At 44.8% G+C, this 27,500-nt stretch overlaps 1 protein-coding gene across 1 annotated transcript in view; it reads left to right on the top strand.

Moving 5' to 3' along the window:
- LOC137648952 (uncharacterized) overlaps window positions 1-27,500 on the top strand; it is a 59,884-nt gene that overhangs the window by 10,391 nt on the left and 21,993 nt on the right. The window contains exon 4 of the mRNA XM_068382142.1: window positions 7,456-7,619. Coding sequence (XP_068238243.1) covers window positions 7,456-7,619 — 164 coding nt within the window. The remainder of the gene's footprint in view (window positions 1-7,455; window positions 7,620-27,500) is intronic.

The raw sequence follows: 27,500 nt of genomic DNA on the forward strand, positions 1-27,500 counted from the left end.
CTATAGATCCTCACACCGTTTGTTCCAATTGTAGGGGTAAATCCTGTCAATTGGAAGATCGATGTGAGGAATGCGCTGGGCTTTCGGAATTCGATTTTAATGAATTCCTTAAGAATGCACGTAGGCTAGAGAAGGGTAGGATCAGGAGGAGTTCGTCTCGCTCTTTTGATTTTTCCTCTCCCCATGCCCCTCAACCTATTCCTTCCCCTGTAGTGGTGACTCCCGACCCTTCTACTAGCTCTCAGCAACCCTCGATGGCGGACATGATGCGTGCCATTCAGGCTCTTGGTGACAGAGTGGAGTCATTAGCGAATGACCGCAATCAACTCTTGGCCGATGTCAAAGAGTTGAAGGAGAAAGGTGCAGTGGGAAGTGTAGTGAGTGCAAGTGCTGTGAAAAGTGTCAGTGTCAGTGTTACGCATGAGGGTGCATCTGTTCGTGCCAGTCGTCCTCCCAGTCCGGGATCTCTTGCAAGCTCCCAAGCCCAGGGGAGAAGCAATGTCGAAGGACCAAAGGGTTCGACAGGCCTTGATCAGCGTACAGATGTACCCTCAGTGGTTGCGGACGTATCTTGTAGTCTTCCGAAGACTGCACACCTCCCAAGAGAGGTAGTGTGGTTCCGCAGCAGGCAATCACTCCGTCAGTTGCCGCACCAACCGCTGTAGACCCTAAGTGGTCTATGCTGCAGTCTATGCAGACTCAGCTAGCTTCCTTCATGCAGGAGTATCGTGCTGAGAAGGTTGACACTGCACCCGTTAACCTACAACCTGCCACGGTTGTGCGCTCAGCAGACACTGCGGCTGCCTGCTCCCACACTCTGGCTGTGAGAGCTCCACCACCGTTGCGCAGTCGACCCTGCCAGACGCATGTTGACGTTAGCCGACGTGCGGCACCCTCCGTTGACATGCGTGAGCTACCGCATCAGCAGTGGGAAGGTGCTGTCAAGCTGCCGTGTTTTGACGCAATGCGGCAGTCTCCGCAACCCACGGCAGTCCCCACCACGCACCATCACTCCGCTTTTGTTGTTGCCAGCTCTCAGACTGACCAGCAGCGGCATGATGTTGGATCCAGTGCAGCTACGCATGCACCCGTGCTGCCGGATTCAGCCGTTCAGCTTTCTTCTCCTCCTTTGCCGCTTCCTCCTCAGCATTCGGATGAAGGAGTCTCTGATGACGACGAAGCTGCGCATTTGGACGATCAACACTCCGACATAGAGGAACCCAAGACTACGCCTCCCTCCTTAGACTTTAGGAAATTCCTTGCCCTGTTTAAGGAGTTGTATCCGGACCAGTTTGTGTCTGCAACCCCGCGCTCACCTCCCTCTGAGTTCGCTTTAGGCATGCAGTCAGCAGCTCCTGCCTTTACGAAGCTCGTACTCGCGCGCTCATCCAAGAGAGCTTTAAGGGTACTGGGAGAGTGGTTGCAGTCCAAGAAGCAACTTGGGAAGACATCCTTCATCTTTCCACCGACCAAGCTTGCTTCCAAATCTAGCGTCTGGTATGCCACGGGAGAAGATCTCGGCTTGGGAGTTCCTGCCTCTGCCCAGGGCGACTTCTCAAGTCTGGTAGACTCTCCCCGCAAACTGGCTATGAGACGCTCCAAGATTTGCTGGACCTTTTCGGACATGGACCATCTTTTGAAGGGAGTTTTTCGTGCGTTTGAGATCTTCAACTTCCTGGACTGGTGTTTGGGAGTGTTAAGCAGAAAGACCTCCCCTTCGGATAAGGACTCTGCCATGCTCATCATGTCATGCATGGACAAAGCCATTCGGGATGGGTCTGGCGAGCTTGCGGCTTCGTTCGTGTCTGGAGTTCTTAAGAAGCGAGATCACCTTTGCTCCTTCTTGTCGGCGGGGATCACACCATGTCAGAAGTCAGAGTTGATGTTTGCTCCGCTTTCCAAGTGTCTCTTCCCTGAAGAGCTGATCAAGGGGATTGCCGCCTCGTTGATCCAGAAGGATACCCATGACCTGGTGGCGTCATCCGCACGTAAAGTCACAGCTTTACCTTCCGTGCCTATACCTAGGATGGACACACCAGCGTCTAGGTTCATTCTGCCCTTTCGTGGCAGAACCTCCAGCAGAGGAGGTACCCGTGCCGATAGTCAACGTGGCAAAAAGAAGGGTTCCAAGTCCTCAAAAGGCAGAGTCTGACTGCCAACCTCTCCAGACAGCAGTGGGAGCCAGGCTCAAGAACTACTGGCAGGCCTGGGAGAACAGGGGTGCAGACGCACAGTCTGTGAAGTTGCTCAGAGAGGGGTACAGGATTCCATTCTTGCGCAAGCCCCCTCTAGCAACTACTCCCATCGACCTGTCTCCCAGGTACAGAGAGGAGGACAAGAGGCTAGCTTTACAGCAAGAGGTGTCTCTCTTGCTACAAAAGGGAGCGGTAGTCATAGTCCGGGACCATCAATCCCCGGGCTTCTACAACCGTCTCTTCTTAGTAGCGAAGAAGACAGGAGGGTGGAGACCGGTGCTGGACGTCAGTGCTCTAAATGTCTTTGTCACCAAGCAGACGTTCACCATGGAGACGACGAAGTCGGTGCTAGCATCGGTCAGGAAGGAAGACTGGATGGTCTCGTTGGACCTAAAGGACGCGTACTTTCACGTCCCCGTCCATCCAGACTCCCAACCTTTCCTAAGGTTCGTCTTTGGGAAGGTCGTTTACCAGTTCCAAGCCCTGTGCTTTGGCCTAAGCACGGCACCTCTAGTGTTTACCAAACTGATGAGGAATATTGCCAAATTCCTGCATTTGGCAGACATCAGAGCCTCCCTCTATTTGGACGACTGGCTTTTAAGAGCTCCGTCAAGTCGTCGCTGTCTGGAGAATCTCAAATGGACTATGGATCTGACCAAGGAGTTGGGTCTCCTGGTCAATATAGAAAAGTCCCAACTCGTCCCATCCCAAACTATAGTCTATCTAGGTATGAAGATTCAGAGTCGAGCTTTTCGGGCTTTTCCGTCGGCCCCCAGAATCAGTCAAGCCCAAGAATGCATCCAGAGCATGCTGAAAAGGAACCGATGTTCAGTCAGACAGTGGATGAGTCTAATAGGGACGCTTTCATCGCTGGACCAGTTCATCGCTGGACCAGTTCATCGCGTTAGGGAGACTCCACCTCCGACCCCTTCAGTATCACCTAGCTGCTCACTGGAGAAAGGACATGACGCTAGAAGCGGTCTCAGTTCCTATATCCGAAGAGATGAAGTCTGCACTGACTTGGTGGAAGAACAGCATTCTTCTCAAGGAAGGTCTACCACTGGCTGTTCAGACCCCCGACCACCTTCTCTTCTCGGACGCATCGGACACGGGCTGGGGTGCGACACTGGACGGTCGGGAATGCTCGGGCACGTGGAATCCGGATCAAAGAGCACTACACATCAACTGCAAGGAGCTACTGGCAGTTCATCTGGCCTTGAGAAGCTTCAAGTCCCTCCTTCTAGGCAAGGTGGTGGAGGTGAACTCCGACAACACTACAGCCTTGGCGTACATCTCCAAGCAAGGAGGGACTCATTCGAGGAAGTTGTTCGAGATCGCAAGGGACCTCCTCACCTGGTCAAGAGATCGAAAGATATCGCTTGTAACGAGGTTCATTCAAGGCGACATGAATGTCATGGCAGACCGCCTCAGCCGGAAGGGTCAGGTCATCCCTACAGAATGGACCCTTCACAAGAATGTTTGCAGCAGACTATGGGCCCTGTGGGGTCAGCCCACCATAGATCTGTTCGCTACCTCGATGACCAAGAGGCTCCCAAATTATTGCTCACCGATTCCGGACCCAGCAGCAGTTCACGTAGATGCCTTTCTTCTGGATTGATCCCATCTAGACCTGTATGCGTTCCCCCCGTTCAAGATTGTCAACAAGGTACTGCAGAAGTTCGCCTCTCACGAAGGGACACGGTTGACGTTGGTTGCTCCCCTCTGGCCCGCGAGAGAATGGTTCACCGAGGTACTGCAATGGCTAGTAGACGTTCCCAGGACTCTTCCTCTAAGAGTGGACCTTCTGCGTCAGCCGCACGTAAAGAAGGTACACCCAAGCCTCCACGCTCTTCGTCTGACTGTCTTCAGACTATCGAAAGACTCTCAAGAGCTAGAGGCTTTTCGAAGGAGGCAGCCAGAGCGATTGCCAGAGCAAGGAGGACATCCACTCTCAAGGTCTACCAGTCAAAATGGGAAGTCTTCCGAAGCTGGTGCAAGGCGAATTCAGTTTCCTCAACCAGTACCTCTGTAACGCAGATAGCTGACTTCCTTTTACACCTAAGGAATGTAAGATCCCTATCAGCTCCTACGATCAAAGGTTACAGAAGCATGTTGGCAGCAGTCTTCCGCCACAGAGGCTTAGATCTTTCCTCCAACAAAGATCTACAGGACCTCCTTAAGTCTTTTGAGACCTCAAAGGAGCGTCGGTTAGCCACACCAGGTTGGAACTTAGACGTGGTTTTAAGGTTCCTGATGTCAGCAAGGTTCGAACCGCTTCAATCAGCCTCTTTTAAAGATCTCACTTTGAAGACTCTTTTCCTCGTTTGCTTAGCAACAGCTAAAAGAGTCAGTGAGATACACGCCTTCAGCAGGAACATAGGTTTTACATCTGAAACGGCTACATGTTCCTTACAGCTTGGTTTTTTAGCTAAAAACGAGCTCCCTTCTCGTCCTTGGCCCAAATCGTTCGAGATTCCAAGCCTGTCCAGTTTGGTTGGAAACGAACAAGAGAGAGTACTATGCCCAGTAAGAGCTCTTAAGTACTATTTAAGACGTACAAAGCCATTGCGAGGACAATCAGAAGCTTTATGGTGTTCTATTAAGAAACCTTCTTTACCGATGTCGAAGAACGCAGTTTCTTATTACATCAGACTTTTGATTAGAGAAGCCCATTCTCATCTGAATGAGGAAGACCATGCTTTGCTGAAGGTAAGGACACATGAAGTTAGAGCTGTCGCTACTTCAGTGGCCTTCAAACAGAACCGTTCTCTGCAGAGTGTAATGGATGCAACCTATTGGAGAAGCAAGTCAGTGTTCGCATCATTTTACCTTAAAGATGTCCAGTCTCTTTACGAGAACTGCTACACCCTGGGACCATTCGTAGCAGCGAGTGCAGTAGTAGGTGAGGGCTCAACCACTACATTCCCATAATCCCATAACCTTTTTTAATCTTTCTCTTGAAATGCTTTTTATTGTTGTTTTTGGGTTGTACGGAAGGCTAAGAAGCCTTTCGCATCCTGGTTGATTTGGCGGGTGGTCAAATTCTTTCTTGAGAAGCGCCTAGATTAGAGGTTGTGATGAGGTCCTTTAGTATGGGTTGCAGCCCTTCATACTTCAGCACCTAGGAGTCGCTCAGCATCCTAAGAGGATCGCGAGGCTCAGTAAGGAAGACGTACTTAAAAAGGCAGAGTAATGGTTCAAGTCGACTTCCTTACCAGGTACTTATTAATTTTATGTTTGTTATTTTGAATAACTGCTAAAATGAAATACGGGATACTTAGCTTCTAATGTTAACATGTATGCTGGTCTCCACCCACCCCCCTGGGTGTGAATCAGCTACATGATCACCGGGTAAGATTAATATTGAAAAATGTTATTTTCCTTAGTAAAATAAATTTTTGAATATACTTACCCGGTGATCATGAATTTAAGGACCCTCCCTTCCTCCCCATAGAGACCCAGTGGACCGAGGAGAAAATTGGTTCTTGTTGACAAGAAGTACCTGAGTACCTACTCGACAGATGGCGCTGTTGTTGTACACCCCCACCTGTATAGCGATCGCTGGCGTATCCCGACCGTAGGTTTTTTCTGTCGGGCAACAGAGTTGCAGCTACATGATCACCGGGTAAGTATATTCAAAAATTTATTTTACTAAGGAAAATAACATGTTCATTTGCTTCATTTGTATAAAGAATAATATTAGTTTTCATCATTTGTTAAAAAGTGGTCTTCATGTGCATCATATGGAAATAGAAAATTAATATTCATGTACAACAACTCTGAAAAAAGTAATGTTCTTGTGCACAATCTCTAATAAAAGGTAAATGTTCTTATGTTTGAAAAAAATTAATGTTCAAATTTTGCCATTAGTAAAAACGGTAATTGTTTTCAACACCACGCTCTCCATTTACCCCAAAATATTGCAATCCTGCAGTTTTCATCTTCTTGCACAGTAATTATGTGGTTATTTAAATTCTGGGAAAGCAATAATTAGCAAGATATGTTGAGGAAGGGGGAAGGGGTTATAAAAAGAAAATAACTTGGTTTCCTCACTAAACGACATGGAATTGGAACTGACATGTCAACATCGTCAACTAAACAGAATTCGTGATGCCAGTGTACATAAACAGAAGCTCGTGATGCCAGCGTACATTTGATATACTGTATATTCAAAATATACTTAATCAAAAATTGATTAATTACTCAAAAGTGTCCATAAAATATGCAATTTACAAATAGTGACACTTTTGAGTAATCACTCAATTTTTGATATAGTATATTTTGAATATACAGTATATCAAATGTACGCTGACATCACGAACTTCTGTTTGGTTGACTATGTTGACATGTCAGTTCCAAGTCGTTTAGTGAGGAAACCGAGCTATTATCTTTTTTATAACCCCTTCCCCCTTCCTCAACATATCTTGCTAATTATTGCTTTCCCAGAATTCAAATAACCACCTAATTACTCTGCAAGAAGATGAGAACTGCAGGATTGCATTATCTTGGAGAAAATGGAGAGCGCGGTGTTGTAAACAATTACCGTATAAACAAGTAGTGCTCATGTGCAGCATTGCCTAAAAAAAAAAGAGAAAAAAGACGTAATGTTCCTGTGCATTATCTCTAGAATCTTTTAAAGACATTATCTGTAGAAGACAATATGTATTGATGTAAAACGTCTCTGAAAAGCGAGTAATATTGTTGTGCATCGTCTCTAGCGATAAAAAACGCTTGTGTTTATGTACATGATTAAAAGAGGCTAAGTATGTAATGTTTCTCGTACTTCATGTCTAGAACAAAATTAATTTTTATGATACCATTTAATCTATAAAATCAGTTCTTTGGTTGATTATAATCAAACTCATTATCAGGTGTTCAGTAGACCTATATGGTTTTATTATTTATTTGTATAAAGGACAAGTCACTAGTTCCTGAGCCTACTCTAGTTTATTGCAAAAGAAAAATGATTACGAATATCCATACTTTTGATTAGATATTACAAAAGCTAGATTTTGCACATTAATTAAAACTATTATAATTTATGATTACAGTATCCTCTGCCAAATAATCCATCTCATTATCTGTTAAACATAGCGTTAGTGAAGCTCATTTGAACACAAAACATTGCTGTTATAACAATCGTGTGTTGGTTACCCTCTTTGTTTTTAGATGTAAGTCACCGCATGTAGTTACCATTTATCCTTGCTTTCTATTTGTTGTCGATATGATAGGAAGGGAAATATATCATTTGTGATTGCAGGATCAGCACTTCATTGGACCCGTGAAACTTGGGATATTCACGAAGAAATTGGGCCTGAAGAAGCAACAGAAGTATACAAAGAACATATTTCATCCCTTTCAAATTCGCTGATGAAATTGTCTCGCAAAATGCTCATCATATTCAAATTACTTGATCACTTACCAGTAAGTTTGTGAATTGTTCTTGAAACATACACCAGTAAGTGTATAGATTGCTTGCTGTATTTTTATGAAGAGATTTTTTTGTACCACAAGGGATAAGGGTTGTTAGCATATGTATTTACAATCATTTTCTGGCTTACAACTACATAAAGGGCAGAGCAAGGAATTCAAAGTATGTTTGCAACTTTAGTAGCTTTGTTATATCTCGCAGTACTGAGGGTAGTTATTTATTCCTTATGACTTGACTTACCGAAGCTATGATTGAGAGAAGATGAGTATGTGGACATCTAACAAACCATTTATATGTTCCTACACATATACACTTTTTTTTTTTTTTAAATAAGTATTTTCTTCAGCAAATCTAGAACAGACATTAAAATTGTTAACGAGGTAAGTATCGACATATGGCATAAGAATTTGATAGAATTCTGTTGAAGGCTTGTCATTAAAAATATATTTTTGGGCTCAGGCCATGTTGTCCTGATGGAAGTTCCTATAGGGTAGCTTCCTTGGGTATATTTGACTACGGTGATATTCCCAGAGAATTTACCTTAAGGTACCCAGAGTTCTAACTCCTGGAGCGAATATCCCTCATTAAATGAACCAGGGATATCGCGTAATATCAGAGGACGTATTCTTGACACGCCACATAGCAATCTGCACCCCGAACAGAATTAACACTTCGAAGGGGTCAAGTGGCAAGAAAACGAAAACCGAGAAAGAAAGGAGAGCCGCTAGCAAGGCACCTCTCCTATCTCGCTTCGAATGGGTGCATAGCGCCGCCGACGGCGCCATCTGTATTCCTTTTCGCCTAGCTCAACAACTCGGTGTTTTCCCTGTGTTACTCGCTTATCTTGGATTATTTTCAACCTCATGATGCTTTCTCCAGCCTCTTCTGCCTCTGGAAAGTTGAGTATTATCTCTATTATGTATAAATGTAAGCTCTTGTGATTTTAAGATAATTCGATAGCGATATTTTCGTTACAAGAGCTGTTGTCTACCGGAGGCGTCCTGGACGCGGTCGCTCACCATGCATGAGTCATTTAGTTAGCCAGAACGACATTCCCGGCCGTTATGCTTTAATAATTTTAGCTATTTAGCTCTACATAGGAATTCTTTATATGATGCTTTAGTATTTCCGTTTCGGCGAATGATTTACCGATCCTAGCCTACGCTAGGCCTTGTAGCCTAGATGTTTGGCACTAGTACTTTCATGCATGATATTCAGATTTCTGAGTGTTTTAAAATTTATTGAAGCTTTAGGCAGTTTTATACATATAAGATATTGTTGATATTTCTTCCAAGATAGTATACGAGAGAGAGTTTCGGTGATTTAGGTGATCGATTCTCTTCGCGCCTAGGCTAGTTAACTATGCGGCCCTAGTATACTTTCTCACACTCCCCGGTTGCTCTCTTCTCCTCGGAGAATAAGTGCAATCCCTTTTCCCTCTGTTTAAGCCTTGGGCTTAACCCTAATGGTTTATCTGAATTAATATTTAGATATAACTATATTAGGGTGTTTCTGTTCTTTCCTGTTTCCAGTATATCTGGCTTCAGGAGGGGGCAGGACATCAGAGTTCTTAGTCTGGGTCTGTTTCTTTCTAGCATAGAGAATGAGATTCCTTTGCTAGGCTTAGGTCAGACACAGGAGGCTTAGCCTCCCTAGACCACTTTTGAAGGTTTCTGTACGAGATGATCCCTTCTTTTTGTGATCTAGCAGACTAGTCCAGTGTGGTTGTTCTCGGTTTGAAGGATGAGATCCTTCTTTCCTGTGAATAACAACACCAAACCTTGGCTAGGATGAGCTTTCTTGGCTGCGGGGTGATCTTTTACTAAAGCAGAGTTTGCAGGACCCTCTCTCCCCCTTCCCTCCTCTTTCCTTAGTGATGGCCTAGCCATTACATCTCTGTCCGTCGTTCTACATCTGTACCTAGCATAGGTTAGGATGTGGAGCTAACTCAGCCCCTTCGGCAAAGGCCTATCATCTATAGAGTGTTCCCCAGACCTCCCTTGGTCTCACATCCATGTCTGTCTGTAGAGCAAGGTGGCATTGGATAGATGGAAGCCTGAATTTACATTCTCCCCTTCCTTATGTTCACTCTTTCTGGATGCCGGGCTATGAGGCAGTGCCGTCTCTTATCCTTACATCCATTCTGTTTCTCTTCTAGTGTTTGTACCCTAGCCCGACTGCCGGCCTAAGTGGCCGGCAGCCGGGCAGATGGAAGTTCTCTGGTTCTTTTCTGCTGCCGGCCGGCATTGGTAGCATACCTTTGCCGGCCGGCAATAGAAGCACACCATAAGATCTGCTGGCCGGCAGCCCGGTGCTATCATTTTAGTTGCCAGCCACACATTTTAACCAGCGCTCTTCCACCCAATAGTCTAAAAGTAGTATACTTTGGAACTAATTTAAGGGACGTGCCGGCACATTACAGTGATACCTCTACATACGATCTTAATTCGTTCCAGAAACTACTTCGTATGTTAAAACGATCGTATGTTGGAGCAAATATTCCCTTAAGAATACATGGTAATTGATTTAATTCGTTCCTCAGCCTAAAAACCCATAATAAATCCTTAATAAATGGCTACACATAATTACACGTGACATTAATACAATGCCTGTATAATAAATACATATTACAAACCAAAAAAAAGAATACATAATAATGAATAATAAATAAACGGGTTGTAATGTAACACTTTACCTTAGCGACAGGCCAGCGCTGGTGTAGGGACTTCTACGCAGGAGGAGACGGAAGATCAGCGAGGAGGTAGGGACGGTGACTTTGTACGATAACGTGTACGATAACTTACACCAACTTACACTACTACGTGAACTTTAACTTAGCTTTTTTTTTTAATTTTTATAATTTTAGATTTTTTTTTTACTTTTTTTCTTTTCTTATTTTTAATTTTCATCACTTTCACTCGATTCGGTCTTCCTTTTCTTTGCTTCACTTTCTTTCTTTTCATCATGATCACTGTATAGATATGTAATATTAGGCTGTATATTATTTACATTACGTACAGTTTATGAACATTAATGTACATTTGCTTTATTATGATTTTGTAGAAGAATGATATTTATTTCCATTTATCTTTTCATTACATATACTGTAAGACCACATTTTTATTATGCATCGTGGCAACAATGTTATTTTATGTGTCAACACTGCTTTTCTTTCCGCCATATGCATATAGTAGTCAGTCGTTGTTCAGTGGTCACTGTATCGACAAGCATGGGCCTGCTCCCCGCTGCTTGTCACATTTATGTCCGTTTATCTTCATTATACAAGATTTTAAAGAACCTACTAGTTTAAATTGTCACTCTCCATTACATTAATCACATGGATGTATGTGGCAGTATCACACACAACCACTAGACCGTTTTAAAGATTTTTTAAAGAAACTATCGAGTGAAAGTTGCTTTGTACGGCTTTTGAGGATTTTTCTAAAAGCGTTAAGCAAACATCATCGAACTGCGCAACAACACGGCAAACCTGTAGTTTCTGTGGGTGATGCTTGTCGATGAAATCAACAACGTGTTGATGATATGCCAACATCTGTTTTATTTCCGCCATACCTAAGATTTCGCCTACCTCCTCGATCTCCTCCGACTCACTCAACTGCGCTTGAAACTCATCATGCTGCATGGCTTGCAGCTCCTTGAGTTCCTCGGTGGAGAGCTCTTCGTGATGCTCATCGACGAGTTCGGTGATGTCATCTTCATCCACCTCCAGACCCATGGACTTTCCAAGGTATACAATCTCTTCGACGTCTTCCTCGGCGGTAAGCACAGGTTCATTCTCGGGGCCAAAACCTTCGAAATCTCTGGGAGCAACAGCATCAGGCCAAAGCTTCTTCCAAGCGGAATTCAGGGTCCACGAGTTACTCCCTCCCAAGCCTGATCAATGATCTTTAAGCAGTGCACGATATTGAAGTGGCTCCTCCAAAATTCACGCAAAGTTAAGTAGTTGCTTTGCGTGACATTAAAGCACTGCTTAAATAAGTGCTTGGTGTAGAGCTTTTTGAAATTAGAGATGACTTGCTGGTCTATGGGCTGGAGGATAGGGGTGGTATTCAGTGGAAGATACAACACCTTGATGAATTTGTATTCGTCGATGATATCATCTTCGAGTCCGGGGGGGGAGGGGGGGGGTTGAGCGGGTGCATTCTCCAAACAAAGCAAGCACTTCAAAGGCAAATTCCTTTCCTGAAGATACTTCTTGACTGCAGGGCCGAAAACTACGTTTACCCATTCCACAAAGATATGCCTAGTAACCCAAGCCTTAGAATTAGAACGCCATAGAACATGTAGCAGGTCTTTATTAATTCTATGTGCTTTAAATGCCCTAGGGTTTTCGGAATGGTAAACTAACAGAGGCTTAATTTTGCAGTCCCCGCTGGCGTTGGCACAAAGCGCAAGAGTCAACAGATCCTTTATTGGCTTATGTCCAGGCATTTTCTTCTCTTCAGCGGTAATGTACGTTCGACTAGGCATCTTTTTCCAAAACAGACCGGTTTCATCACAGTTGAAAACCTGCTGCTCTACGTAACCTTCCTCCGCCACGATGCTTTCGAACTTTTTAACAAAGTCTTTAGCAGCCTTAGTGTCCGAACTCGAAGCTTCTCCATGACGAACAACTGAATGAATCCCGGTCCGTTTCCTAGATTTCTCGAACCAACCTCGAGACGCCTTGAATTCCTCCGTCGTAGGATCGGCTGAACTCTCCCCCGCGTCACCTCGAGAGCGCGCCGCCTTCAAATCACTGTAGATAGCGCTGGCCTTCTCGCAAATGATCGTTTCCGTGATCGTATCGCCAACAATCTCCTTGTCTTTGATCCATGTTAACAAAAGTCCTTCCATCTATCTCTTCAAGGGTAGGGCTACGACGGTTAGAAATAATCGTGATCCCCTTCGAAGGTTTCACTGATTTAATGGCTGACTCCTGTTTTATGATCGTCGAGATCGTCGACATATTCCGGCCATATTGTTTAGCGAGATCGCTAACACGTACACCTTGCTCATGCTTTTCTATGATTTCCTGCTTTAATTCTAATGAAAGCATAGACTTCCTCTTTTTCTCACCACTGCTACTACTTCCTGAACCGAAACTAAGCTTTTTAGGACCCATGATTACGGAACACAGAAAACAACACGTGAAAAGGCAAGATAAAAAACTGTTAAAACTGAGCGAATAGAGGACAACCACACGATGCGCACGCGATGAGAAGACTGATCAAGGTGACGCTTGATTGGCGTCCCTCTGATGTGCTGCCGTCTAGTAGCGTCAACAACAAACAACACTGCACGCTTTCGAGAAAATTCCACGGGTAAGCGTATTGTTTACGTCGTATGTTGGAGCAATACTTCGTATGTTGAGACGGAAATTTGGTCGAATTTTACTTTGTATGTTGGAAAATTTGTATGTTGGGACAATCGTATGTAGAGGTTCCACTGTATATTATATACAGTAGCCAGTATTTTTACAGTATAGGATATACTGCATGGAGAAAACTATGGTATAGAATATATTATAACACTAAGTTTTTCTAACACTTGTGTTGTCTTGTACAGCCTTTTGTGAAACCATACAGATGAAGTGAGTGAGTTCTTTCTTTATTAACTATCCAGTATTTTAAAATTACTTATTTTGGTGTGAGCTACACCTATTTTCCTCTGGAAATACCTTATCGGTTACTCTAGAATAGAATAACCATGAAATTTTAAATATTAAACTTGGCCGGTGAATATATAAATAGCTGACGTCTCCGACGGTCGACAGATTCCAAAAACTCGCGAGCGATCGCCATGAAGGCTGCCGGGTGTGCCCATCAGCCCCGACTATCGGCCAGATACCGCATATACTTCTCAACCAAACCAGTTCTTCTCTGTCGGTGTTAAAGACAACACTGGTTCCGCTCGCGCTTGACCTCGAGTTTTCTACCGATTGGTGAAGTACTTGGTTTTGGTTTTATTGCTTTCGCCGTGTTGGATTATTCAATACTATCTTCAAAAGAAATGCTTTTGAAAGGAGAGGCAAAGTTTTTGCCCTTGCTTTTTTAATCTCGCTCTGGTTTTTCCATAGAGAAAAGATGGCCGACCCTTCCCTCAGTGTACGGAAGTGTGTTAAAGGTTTTTAGTATTTATTTTATCACTTTATAAATTATTGTTGATATTTATAGATTTACCTCTATATATTTTATATCTCACCCGCCTTTATTAGGCCTCTTCGGTTAGCTTTCCATTTATACTAAACACCGAGATATATTTTATGTTTTTGTTTATATGCGGCCTTTACCTATTCTTTGTAGGCGGTCCTGACTTGGAAAACGAAGTTAAACAACGTTGAGCCCATTCAACTTTTATTTTTGTTTAGATAAAAACAGTTGCTCTGTAAGAGTGATGAGATGAATATTTTTAGAAAATATTTTAAGAAATTTATTCTTTGAATAGTCTTCTTGCTGTTTTTCAAAGATGAACTAACGTTCGGTTTATTTATGCTACGCAGTTTGCGCTCTATCGTTACGATAGAGAAAGAGAGAATCACGGTTTCACTTTGCAGAAAGAGTAAATCGATTTTGACGTTTTTTTTCATTCTTCTTTCAAACTGAAGTTTTTTAGATACTAATTTAAAGGAACATGTTAATTTTCAATTTCTTAGTCCTTTCAGTTTTTTCCTTTAGTCAAATAACCTGTTATTGACGAAGAGTGAGTGAGCCATTCTCTTGTGAGTGACAAGAGAGAGAGAGAGAGAGAGAGAGAGAGAGATATCCGATCTTTATTCTCGTCCCAAGTCTCTGTACAAGGAGTTTGGGAGCGAGTAACGTTGTTCTCGATTCAGATTTTTACTCTCGTCCCAAGTCTCTGTACGGGGAGAGAGGATAAAACGTTCTAGTTTTTATTCTCATCCCAAGGCACTGTACGGTGAGAGATTGAAAACGTAGTCCTTAGTGAACTAGTTTTTAGTCTCATCCCCAGTCACTGATCTTTTTAACTTTATATATTTCCGTTTTATTCGATATATATGTATATGTTTATTGATATTTGCATGTGTGTTTCATTTTGTACTAATGTGCTTACATTATACGACTCATTTCGCAACTCTAACCTTTTGATTTAAGGGAGAATTGCGTGCTTCAGGTAGAAATCAGTTTTATTCATGTCTAATGTGAAATTATTAAAAAATGCGATATCAGTGAAGAAAGTGCAAAAAACATGTTCTGTGTTGCGGAGGGTTCGTTTGTTCGTGCTTGTCGCTTGCCTAGTCTGAGACCTCTTTCAGGCTCCCCTGCACCAGGGAGAAGGAATGTCGTAGGACCTAAGGGAGTGAGGGGTGTAAACCAACGAACTGACGTTCCCTCAAAGGTATCAGACGTTGCTCGTCAAGCACGTCCTTGCCATAAGACAGGAGAGACGAAGTTTCTCCTCGTCTTCCGATGATTCGTCTCTTTAAAAGCCTGGGCGTAAGGTTTCGAGACGGTTGAAACGTTTATTAGTTCCTTCAGAACAAGTTCAACGTCCTAGCTGTAGTCATCATGAGAGTCCCGTTCATAGCGATGACGTTCATGTACAGACGTTTCTGCCACAGACTCGACGTGACGTGGAGCGGTAGACACCGTAGACACAACGTGACGTCGAGTGTCAGTCACCGTAGTCACGATATAGCATCGATCAGCAGTCACCGCTGTTACTACGTGACGTTTGAACGTCAGCCACCGCAGTCACAGGTTGATCCGAAGTTAAGTGTTTTGCAAGATATGCTGTTAAAGCTTTCTTCTTTAATAGAAGCTTACGATCCTGTTCCTGTGCGAAAGGATCCTTTGCTTTTTGTACGTCACGGTTCTGGGATACGTGATTCGGGTCTTCAACCTTCTAAACGAGCTTTGTTACGCCACGCTGACGTTATCCCTAGTGACAGCTTTGCTGTTAAACGAGATGCAGAGCATAAATCTCGATGTAACTTTGATCGCTTTGAACGTCAGCCGCGCTGCAGATACCGCAGACACGACGTAACGTTGAGCGGTAGACACCGTAGACATGACGTGACGTCGAGGGTCAGTCATCGTAGTCACGATATAGCATCGAACAGCAGTCACCGCTGTTACTACGGGACGTTTGAACGTCAGTTACTTCTGTCACGACATGTAGTAGAATAACATTCTCTGCAGTCACGTGACATCGACCCTCCAACTTTGACTTCTGTTCATATACAAGTTGATGTAGCCTGTCAGGCTTTTCCTTCACGTCATTCTGAATATAAATCTCCTTCTCGCAAGACTTTAGATTTATCAGATGATGTGCCTTCTGAAGAAGTTGATGACCCCCTTTCAACTAATGTACCTTTGGGGAGTCATTCAGAAGAGGAGTATCCTAGGGTGGTCCAACAATCCCTTGTTTTATAATTATGAATTTCTTTAGTGAAATTTTGTCCTACTCGTTTTGTAATGGCTGCTCCGCCGTGTGAGTTTACTCTTGGCATGACTTTCTTCGACTCCTACATATACGAAGTCAGTTCTCTCTCGTTCTTCCAAGAGAGCCATGCTCTTACTGGGAGACTGGTTGGAATCCAGGAGAAGTTTAGGAAAGTGTGCTTTTGCTTTTCCTCCTCCTTAATTAGCTTCTCGCTCGAGCGTCTGGTGTGACACAGGAGAAGTTCTCGGCTTGGGAGTGCCTGCCTCTGCCCAGGGAGACTTCTTAAGCCTAGTGGACTCTCCTCGTCGTCTAGCCATGAGACGCTCCAAGATTTTATGGTCTGCTTCAGAGCTAGACCATCTCCTGTTAGGAGTTTTTTTTCGAGCGTTTGAAGTATTTATTTGTTGGATTGGTCCCTGGGAGCCTTAAGTAAGAAGGTCTCTCCAGCTGTCAATGTATTGCTGTACAATTATGTCATGCATGAACAGGCTATCAAGGATGGCTCCAATGATCTGGCAGCCACGTTCACTGCAGGAGTACTTAAGATGTAAGTGCGCTCAATGTGTTCATTGTCAAGACAAAGTTCACGATGAAGACTACCAAATCTGTCTTGGCAGCAGTAAGGGAAGGCGACTGGATGGTCTCTCTCGACCTTCAGGATGCATACTTCCACATCCCGATTCATCCAAACTTTCAACAACATCTGAGGTTTGTGGACGGGAAAGTAGTGTACCAATTTCGAGCACTGTGCTTCGGCCTCATTCCTGCTCCTCTTGTTTTTACAAGGCTCTTGCAAAATGTAGCAAGCTTTCTACATTTTTTGAGGATTCAGAGCCCCCCTTTATTTTGACGACTGGCTAATCAGGGCGTCGTCATTAAATCGCTGTCTGGAGAGCCTCTAATGGACATTAGACCTAACCAAGGAGCTAGGTCTCATAGTGAACGTAGAGAAGTCGTAACTTACAGTACTCCATCCCAGACTATTCTTTATTTGGGAATGGAGATACAGTGTCGAATTTTTCGGGCCTTTTCGTCTCCCACAAGAATGGAACAAGCTCTGTTAAAAGTCCGTCACTTGCAAGAGAAAAACAGTTGCTCTGTAAGAGTTTGAACGAGCCTCGTGGGAACTCTTTCATCGCTGGAGTAGTTTATCTCTCTGGGGAGACTCAACCTTTGCCCTCTCCAATTTCACCTAAACCATTGGAACAAGGAGGAGGGCTTAGAGAGTATCTTTTTCCCAATCTCCAACTCAGTCTAGACATGTCTGACTTGGTGGGACAGCAACATCAGACTTCGAGAAGGTCTTTCTCTTGCGATCAAGAACCCAAACCATGTGTTGTATTCAGATGCATCGGATTTGGGTTAGGGAGCTCCACTGGACAGTCTGGAATGCTCGGGTCTTTGGTCCACGGATCAGAAGGAACTCCATTTAAGGCAAGTAACATCTCTCTTTTGACGAGATTTGTGCAAGGAGAAATGAATGTCTTGGCAGACTGCCTCAGCAGAAGAGGACAAGTCATCTCCATGGAGTGGACGTTGCACAAGACTGTGTGCGAGAAGCTATGGATGACATGGGGTCAACCCACCATAGATCTTTTTGCGACTTCACTGACAAAGAAGCTCTCGACTTACTGCTTTTCAGTTCCAGATCCAGAGGCAGCCCACATAGACGCTTTCCTGCTGGACTGGTCTCACCTGGACGTTTATGCCTTTCCACCTTTCAAGATCCTAAACAAGGTGCTGCAGAAGTTCACCTCTCACGAAGGGACCAGGTTGACGTTGGTTGCTCCCCTCTGGCCCGCGAGAGAGTGTTTCACAGAGGTACTTCTATGGCTGGTAGACGTTCCAAGAAGCCTGCCATTGCGGATGGATCTCTTGTGACACTCACGTAAAGAGATTTCATCAAAGCCTCCCCACGCTTCGTCTAACTGCCTTCAGACTATCGAAAGACTCTCTTGAGCTCGAGGGTTTTCGAAGGAGGCAGCTAGAGCGATCGCGAGGGCTAGAAGATCCTCTACCATCAGGATCTATCAGTTGAAAAGGGAGGTATTTAGAGACTGGTGCAAGGCCTCCTCTATTTCCTCTTCCAGTGCCTCTGTAGCGCAGATTGCGGATTTTCTGCTTTATCTGAGAAACGGTCGCTCCCTCTCTGCATCCACCATTAAAGGCTACAGAAGCATGTTAGCTTCTGTTTTCAGGCATAGGGGTTTGGATCTTTCTAATAACAAAGATCTCCAAGACCTGCTTAAGTCTTTCGAGACTTCCAAGGAGCGTCATATTTCGACTCCTGCTTGGAACTTGGACGTGGTCCTGCAGTTCCTTATGTCAGACAGGTTTGAACCATTAAATTCAGCCTCCCTGAAGGATCTTACCCTCAAGACACTTTTTTTTGGTGAGCTTGGCTTTGGCTAAAAGGGTTAGTGAGATACATGCTTTTAGCAAGAAAATCGGCTTCTCCACTAATAAAGCAGTATGTGCTCTTCAACTTGGTTTTTTGGCCAAGAATGAACTTCCGTCTCGTCCTTGGCCTAAATCATTTGAAATCCCCAGTCTTTCTGAGATTGTGGGGAATGAAGTTGAAAGAGTGCTGTGCCCCGTTAGAGCTCTTAACTTTTATTTATCCAGAACTAAACCGCTACGAGGTTGTTCAGAGGCTTTATGGTGCTCCGTTAAAAAGCCCTCTTTGCCCATGTCTAAGAATGCGTTGTCTTATTTTATTAGACTTTTTATTCGGGAGGCACACTCTCATTTAAGTGAGAAGGATCGTAATTTACTTAAAGTCAAGGCTCATGAAGTTAGAGCGATAGCAACTTCAGTAGCGTTTAAGCAAAATAGATCCATTAAAAGTATTATGGTCGCGACCTTTTGGAGAAGCAAGTCGGTATTCGCTTCATATTACTTGAAAGATGTCCAGACTCTTTATGAGGACTGCTACACACTGGGACCATTCGTAGCAGCAAGTGCAGTAGTGGGTGAAGGCACTACCACTACATTCCCTTAATCCCAATATCCTTTTAATCTACTCTTGAAATTTTTAATCTTGTTTTGGGTTGTACGGGAGACTAAGAAGTCTTTCGCAATCTTTTTGATTTGGCGGGTGGTCAAAATATTGTTTCTTGAGAGCGCCCAGATTAAGGGTATTGATGAGGTCCTGTTATAGGGGTGTTCACCCTGGATATAGCAGCTCCTGGGAGTCTTTCAGCATCCTAAGAGGATCGCTGGGCTTCGTGAGGATAGCGGACTAATGAGGCAGAGTAATTATCAGAGTCAGCTTTCTTACCAGGTACCTATACTTAAGTTGGTTTTTTGAATAGTTGTCAAAAACTCTTGAGCATATACGCCTTTATTGTTTTAATACTGGTCTCTACCCACCACCATGGGTGTGAATCAGCTATTTATATATTCTCCGGCTAAGTTTAATATTTAAAAATGATATTTTCATTATAAAATAAATTTTTCAATATACTTACCCGGTGAATATATAATATTAAAGGCCCTCCCTTCCTCCCCGATAGAGACCCTACGGACTGAGAAGAACTGGTTTGGTTGAGAAGTATATGCGGTATCTGGTCGATAGTCGGCGCTGGTGGGCACACCCGGCAGCCTTCATGGTGATCGCTCGCGAGTTTTTGGAATCTGTCGACCGTCGGAGACGTCAGCTATTTATATATTCACCGGGTAAGTATATTCAAAAATTTATTTTATAATGAAAATATCATTTTTATGATCTGGAAGGTTACAGCAATTGACTGGGCAGGAAATACAAGTGTGTGTCTTTCCCTCTTTCTTTTCTAGCTTAGTTACTTTAAGCTATGTATGCTTAACATTAGTTATCCAGTGATACGTTGTTCACTTGATACTCATGGAATTTTCTTCTCTTTACAGGAGGACCATCTGAAGTGTGGGAGTTTATTCTGCAACGTCCGCAGCAAGAACTTCTGCGGACATGACTTGTGTAGGAGGCACGCAGCATGCGCAGTCTCCAAAGGTGATCTCCGGTATTGGGACCCGCAGGTATGTAATATTTGCACTAACCTGATTACCGAGGCGTTTGACGCCCCTAAGTCGGCGGAGTCAAGGGACGCAGCAAGGGAGAAGCTTCGAACCTGGGTGAGGGGCTTCCAGAAGAATACTTCTGGCCCCTATCTTCCAAGCGAGAAGATGAGGGCTTACCTTTTCCCCAAGGCATCAGCGGATGCAGTGATTCCCCAGCCTCAAGCGGAGATACCGTTGGTTCAGATCCCGGTGGATTCTGAAGTATCGGACGCCCTGCAAGAAATCCAACTGGACGATAAGATGTCTGAGGTGTCCGAGTACACTGAAAAAGACCTTCTGGCAGAAGACCAGGAAGAGGAGCTGACCCAGGCTCCGGACAATAAGAGGAGGAATTCGACGAGGAGTCGGCTACCCCGGTTCAGGCCCCTGAACCTGTTCCCTCAACATCGTCTGCTTTCCCAGAGTATCTGGGAAGGACCCTTTCTTCCATCGTTGGGATGATCCAGCAGAGCGGGTGCATTGTCCAAACAAAGCAAGCACTTCAAAGGCAAATTCCTTTCCTGAAGATACTTCTTGACTGCAGGGCCGAAAACTACGTTTACCCATTCCACAAAGATATGCCTAGTAACCCAAGCCTTAGAATTAGAACGCCATAGAACATGTAGCAGGTCTTTATTAATTCTATGTGCTTTAAACTAACAGAGGCTTAATTTTGCAGTCCCCGCTGGCGTTGGCACAAAGCGCAAGAGTCAACAGATCCTTCATTGGCTTATGTCCAGGCATTTTCTTCTCTTCAGCGGTAATGTACGTTCGACTAGACATCTTTTTCCAAAACAGACCGGTTTCATCACAGTTGAAAACCTGCTGCTCTACGTAACCTTCCTCCACCACGATGCTTTCGAACTTTTTAACAAAGTCTTTAGCAGCCTTAGTGTCCGAACTCGAAGCTTCTCCATGACGAACAACTGAATGAATCCCGGTCCGTTTCCTAAATTTCTCGAACCAACCTTGAGACGCCTTGAATTCCTCCGTCGTAGGATCGGCTGAACCTGAACTCTTCCCCCGCGTCACCCCGAGAGCGCGCCGCCTTCAAGTCACTGTAGATAGCGCTGGCCTTCTCGCAAATGATCGTTTCCGTGATCGTATCGCCAACAATCTCCTTGTCTTTGATCCATATTAACAAAAGTCCTTCCATCTCTTCAAGGGTAGGGCTACGACGTTTAGAAATAATAGTGATCCCCTTTGAAGGTTTCACTGATTTAATGGCTGACTTCTGTTTTATGATCGTCGAGATCGTTGACATATTCCGGCCATATTGTTTAGCGAGATCGCTAACACGTACACCTCGCTCATGCTTTTCTATGATTTCCTGCTTTAATTCTAATGAAAGCATAGACTTCCTCTTTTTCTCACCACTGCTACTACTTCCTGAACCGAAACTAAGCTTTTTAGGACCCATGATTACGGAACACAGAAAACAACACGTGAAAAGGCAAGATAAAAAACTGTTAAAACTGAGCGAATAGAGGACAACCACACGATGCGCACGCGATGAGAGGACTGATCAAGGTGACGCTCGATTGGCGTCCCTCCGATGTGCTGCCGTCTAGCGGCGTCAACAAGCTACGCTGCACGCTTTTGAGAAAATTCCACCGGTAAGCGTATTGTTTACGTCGTATGTTGGAGCAACACTTCATATGTTGAGACGGAAATTTGGTCGAATTTTACTTCGTATGTTGGAAAATTCGTATGTTGGGACAATCGTATGTAGAGGTTCCACTGTATATTATATACAGTAGCCAGTATTTTTACAGTATAGGATATACTGCATGGAAAAAACTATGGTATAGAATATATTGTAACACTTCCAACATACTTGTGTTGTCTTGTACAGCCTTTTGTGAAACCATACAGATGAAGAGAGTGAGTTCTTTCTTTATTAACTATTCAGTATTTTAAAATTACTTATTTTGGTGTGAGCTACACCTATTTTCTTCTGGAAATACCTTATCGGTTACTTTAGAATAGAATAACCATGAAATTTTATTATCTGGAAGGTTACAGCAATTGACTGGGCAGGAAATACAAGTGTGTGTCTTTCCTTCTTTCTTTTCTAGCTTAGTTACTTTAAGCTATGTATGCTTAACATTAGTTATCCAGTGATACGTTTTCACTTGATACTCATGGAATTTTCTTCTCTTTACAGGAGGACCATCTGAAGTGTGGGAGTTTATTCTGCAACGTCCGCAGCAAGAACTTCTGCGGATATGATTTGTGTAGGAGGCACGCAGCATGCGCAGTCTCCAAAGGTGATCTCCGGTATTGGGACCCACTGATATGTACAATTTGCACTAACCTGATTACCGAGGCGTTTGACGCCCCTAAGTCGGCGGAGTCAAGGGACGCAGCGAGGGAGAAGCTTCAAACCTGGGTGAGGGGCTTCCAGAAGAATACTTCTGACCCCTATCTTCCAAGCGAGAAGATGAGGGCTTACCTTTTCCCCAAGGCATCAGCGGATGCAGTGATTCCCCAGCCTCAAGCGGAGATACCGTTGGTTCAGATTCCAGTGGATTCTGAAGTCTCGGATGCCCTGCAAGACATCCAACTGGACGATAAGATGTCTGAGGTGTCCAAGTACACTGAAAAAGACCTTCTGGCAGAAGACCAGGAAGAGGAGCTGACCCAGGCTCCGGACAATGAAGAGGAGGAATTTGACAAGGAGTCGGCTACCCCGGTTCAGGCCCCTGAACCTGTTCCCTCAACATCGTCTGCTTTCCCAGAGGATCTGGGAAGGACCCTTTCTTCCATCGTTGGGATGATCCAGCAGATGCAGAAAGAAAATAATGAGAAGGCAGCTGCAATGGAGTTGGAGATGCGAAGACTTGCAGCATCATGTGGGCCCCAGAAGAAGCTCAACGTGAAGGACCTTCCCTTGTGCTCGGATGCCAACCCTTGGAGGTATGCCGAGCACATGCCTATGACGACGGGAAAGATCGTCATTTCGGAGAGATTGGGCTCAGTCCCCCTCGAGGAGGTGGAATTTTGGCCCAGCAAGGAGTCGTACCCGGACTGTTATGTCCGCCTTAGGAAGGAACCAGCCTCAAAGGAAGAGACTGAGCCGAAGGAGATCATAGTTTTTGACCACGCTAAAGCTCAGGCTTTGCTGTCAAGCTCGCTGAAAGAGAGGGGCTTCACAAACTCAAAGGTACCCGCTTTGAGTAAGAAGCATCCTTCCTTTGTGGCCTCTCCTACCAGAGCCTTTCCCTTCATGGAAAAAGGGTTTAAGGCTGTTTTGAAAATGGTCGAGGCAGGTAAACCATGCCCCTCCTTGGAGGAGTGTAAACCTCTGTCCTTGGCCTTACCCATGGACCAGAAAGACTGGAAGGACGTCCATCTTACCTTTTCAGTCGGGAAGTTAGAGGCCGATATTGCCGGACGTCAGTTCGGTGAAGGCCTCCCGAAGCTGTCTGATTTTCTCTTGCGTAAGGAGCAAGAGACAAAAGAAAGACTTGCCGCCTCAATGTTTCTGCAAACGTCTCTGGAGACGATGGCAAGTGACCCCAAGGCTCAAGAGATGTTTATGGTTGTCGCCAAGACACATCTGGCCACAGTGACGAAGGACCTTTACAGCTTCGTCAAAGCTAGGAGGGCTTGTAGGGAGCCAAGGAAACTAATCTCCTCCTGCATTTGGGGCAAAGACCTAGTGAAGTGGTCAAAGAGGTAGTGGATAAGGCCGCCGCGGAAAATAAAAACCTTCTCCAGAAGTGGGGCCTATCTCTTAAACGAAAGTCTTCTCCTGATGAGGGTCCCCAACCAGAGAGGAAGACTAAGAAGCCTAGGCTACCCTCTCGGCCAGCCAAGCCATTCAGACAGCAGAAGCAGCAACTTCCTTTGACCGCAGTGCCCCAGATGGCAGCACAAACCCCGGCCACGTACCAGTGGGTACCCCAAGCCGTGACTACGCAGTCTTAGGCATTTAACCCAGCATTCGAAGGGCAGTCTACTACCTTTTGAGCAAGAGCTAGAGGATCAGCCAGAGGTTCGTCTAGACGCCCCTCAAGGGGAAGGGGGGTTCAGGGGAGGTCGCAGTCAAGGAGGCAAGGCCTCAGGTCAACAGCAGCAAAGGTGAAATGCTTGCTTCCGGTAGGAGGGAGACTCCATCTTTTTCGGGATCGTTGGACCTTCGATCCCTGGGCCCACAGCCTACTCAAGAATGGACTGGGTTGGAGCTGGCACAGCACTCCACCTCCGTGCCCACGATTCTTCCAACACCCTACCCCCGTTCTGGAAGAATACATTCGAGAACTCTTGGAGAAAAGAGTAATCCGAAGGGTAAAGTCCATCAAATTCCAAGGGAGGCTGTTTTGTGTTCCCAAGAAGGACTCAGAAAAACTCAGAGTCATTCTGGACTTGTCACCACTCAACAAGTTCATAGTGAATAGCAAGTTCAAGATGCTAACACTGTGACACATAAGGACCTTACTGCCCAAGCGGGCATTTACCGTCTCCATAGACTTGTCAGACGCTTATTGGCACATTCCAATCAGCCGTCGACTCTCCCCCTACCTAGGATTCAAGCTACATCGAAGACTCTACGCCTTCAGAGCCATGCCATTCGGGCTAAACATAGCCACAAGGATCTTCACGAAGCTGGCGAACACAGCTCTCAAACAATTACGCCTAAAAGGAATCCAAGTAGTGGCCTACCTGGACGACTGGCTGGTGTGGGCAGCATCCAAGGCAGAGTGCATGCAAGCTTCCCTACAGGTGATCCAGTTCCTGGAACATCTAGGCTTCAAGATCAACAGAAAAAAGTTGGCTTTCTCCATCTCTAAAGTTCCAGTGGCTGGGGATCCACTGGGACCTAATGTCACTAACTTTCCATCCCCGTAAAGAAGAGGAAGGAAATAGCAGGTTCTGTCAAGAGACTTCTGGATTCCGAAAGACTATCAAGATGCGAACAGGAGAGAGTGCTGGGTTCTCTCCAGTTTGCCTCAGTAACAGACCCAGTGCTAAGAGCACAGCTAAAGGATGCAACCGGAGTTTGGAGGAAATATGCATCAAACGCGCGAAGAGATCTGATAAGACCAGTACCGTCTCGTCTACGTACGCTTCTCAGGCCATGGTCCAAAGTCAAACAACTGAAGAAATCGGTGCTTCTCCAGCCACCTCCCCCCTCTATGACTATTCATACAGATGCCTCGAAGGAGGGATGGGGAGGTCATTCTCACCGGAAGAAGGCCCAAGGAACCTGGTCCAACCTATTCAAGGAATTTCACAAAATTTCTGGAAGCCATGGCAGTACTTCTTACATTGAAGAAAGTCTCCCCTCGTCGCTCGATCCTCATAAGGTTGGTACTGGACAGCGAGGTGATAGTGAGATGCCTGAATCGACAAGGATCGAGGTCACCTTCACTCAACCAAGTGATGTTGGCCATCTTCCGGCTAGCGGAAAAGAAAAAATGGCACTTGTCAGCAGTTCACCTTCAAGGAGTCCGCAATGTGACGGTGGACGCTCTATCCAGGTTCACACCGATAGAGTCAGAATGATCCCTAGACGCAGGATCATTCTCCTTCATCTTGAGTCAAGTCCCAGAACTGCAGATAGACCTCTTTGCGACGAAAGACAACAAGAAGTTACCTCTCTACGTGTCCCCGTACGAGGATCCCCCAGCGGAAGCAGTGGACGCGATGTCCCTCGACTGGAACAGATGGTCCAGGATTTACCTGTTCCCTCCTCACAACCTTCTATTGAGGGTCCTCGACAAACTGAGATCTTTCAAGGGAATAGCGGCAATAGTGGCTCACAAGTGGCCGAACAGCGTATGGTTCCCCCTGGCATTAGAACTACGGCTGAAGTTTCTACTGCTACCGGATCCAGTTTTGACCCAGCGAGTTCAGAAGTCGACTGTCTGCGCTTCATCACTGAAAACCCGAAACCTGCAGCTCATGAGTTTCTCTCCCTAGCGGTGAGAAACCGTTTCGGGATATTGAAAGACAGCATAGACTTTTTAGAGGAATATAAGTCCAAATCCACCAGAAGACAATATGAGTCATCATGGAGGAAGTGGGTGTCCTTTGTCAAGGCGAAGAAACCACAAAATATCTCGACGGACTTCTGCTTATCATTCTTCATCCACCTCCATGGTCAAGGCTTAGCAGCCAACACAATATCAACGTGCAAGTCCGCCTTGACAAGACCTATTTTATATGCCTTCCAGGTCGACCTCTCTAACGACATCTTTAACAAAATTCCGAAGGCCTGTGCTAGGCTCAGACCATCAGCACCTCTGAAACCCATTTCATGGTCTCTGGATAAAGTTCTTCATTTTGCTTCGCTGATGAACAATGAGGAGTGTGCTTTAAAGGATTTGACCCAAAAAGTTATATTTCTGTTTGCACTCGCTTTGGGGGCTAGAGTTACTGAAATAGTAGCCCTCTTGCGAGAGGAAGGTCGTGTTCGGTTCTTAGATGGGGGACAACTGAACCTTTTTCCGGACTCAACGTGGGGTCCCTGGAGAATCTGCCCTCTGAAAGAAGATGCATCTCTATGTCCAGTGGAATGCCTTAAGGTCTATCTTCGTAGAACTTCAGACTTTAGGGGAGGTCAGCTGTTTAGGGGAGAAACATCAGGCTCAAATTTATCTCTGAAACAACTAAGGGCGAAAATCACCTATTTTATTGGCAGAGCGGATCCAGATAGTACACCCGCAGGTCACGATCCGAGGAAAGTTGCCTCATCCATAAATTTCTTTAATAACATGGATTTCGAACATCTTCGCTCATACACTGGCTGGAACATAGATTTCGAACATCTTTGCTCATACACTGGCTGGAAGTCTTCCAGAGTTTTCTTTAGACACTATGCAAAGCAAGTGGAGCAACTGAAGAGGTCTGTGGTAGCAGTGGGTAGTGTCGTCAAACCTACTGTTTAACTCTGCGAGGAACAGTGAAATTAATTGGGACGATTAATTCTAGGGTGGGTGTGTAGTCACGGACTGTTCTACAGATTAAGTGTTAGGGCACTAAGGTGCCCACGTTGACTGTTCCATAATCAAAGGTGAACCTAGCATAAGTGCAGACACGTGTGCTAAGCGTTTCCAATGCCAGTGTGACTGAATAGTAAGACAGACTATTATGATTTTAATATCTCATTATTAAAAGTGGCGCTAATGTTCTTTCTTTCAGATGAACAATTTTTCTGCTTACTATGATCCTTATGCTTATTTGTTGGTTATCCTCTTCTTATAAGTGTATAATTGTTGATTAACCTGTTTTTATTTTATTGATTGTCAATAAACTAATTCTTGTGAACCTTGCGTCTCATTCGCCCGTGTCATTTTACTAGTAAATGGTTTAGCATTACGTAAACTATGTATAACTTTAACATGAATAATCCTAATAGATTATTCCTTTCTGCAAGCAACTTTCATTGGTTTATGCTTTCCCCTAGTGGGAGGACTTCATGCCCT

This window comes from Palaemon carinicauda, chromosome 1 (assembly GCF_036898095.1).
Source record: "Palaemon carinicauda isolate YSFRI2023 chromosome 1, ASM3689809v2, whole genome shotgun sequence".
In the NCBI taxonomy this organism is placed as follows: domain Eukaryota; kingdom Metazoa; phylum Arthropoda; class Malacostraca; order Decapoda; family Palaemonidae; genus Palaemon; species Palaemon carinicauda.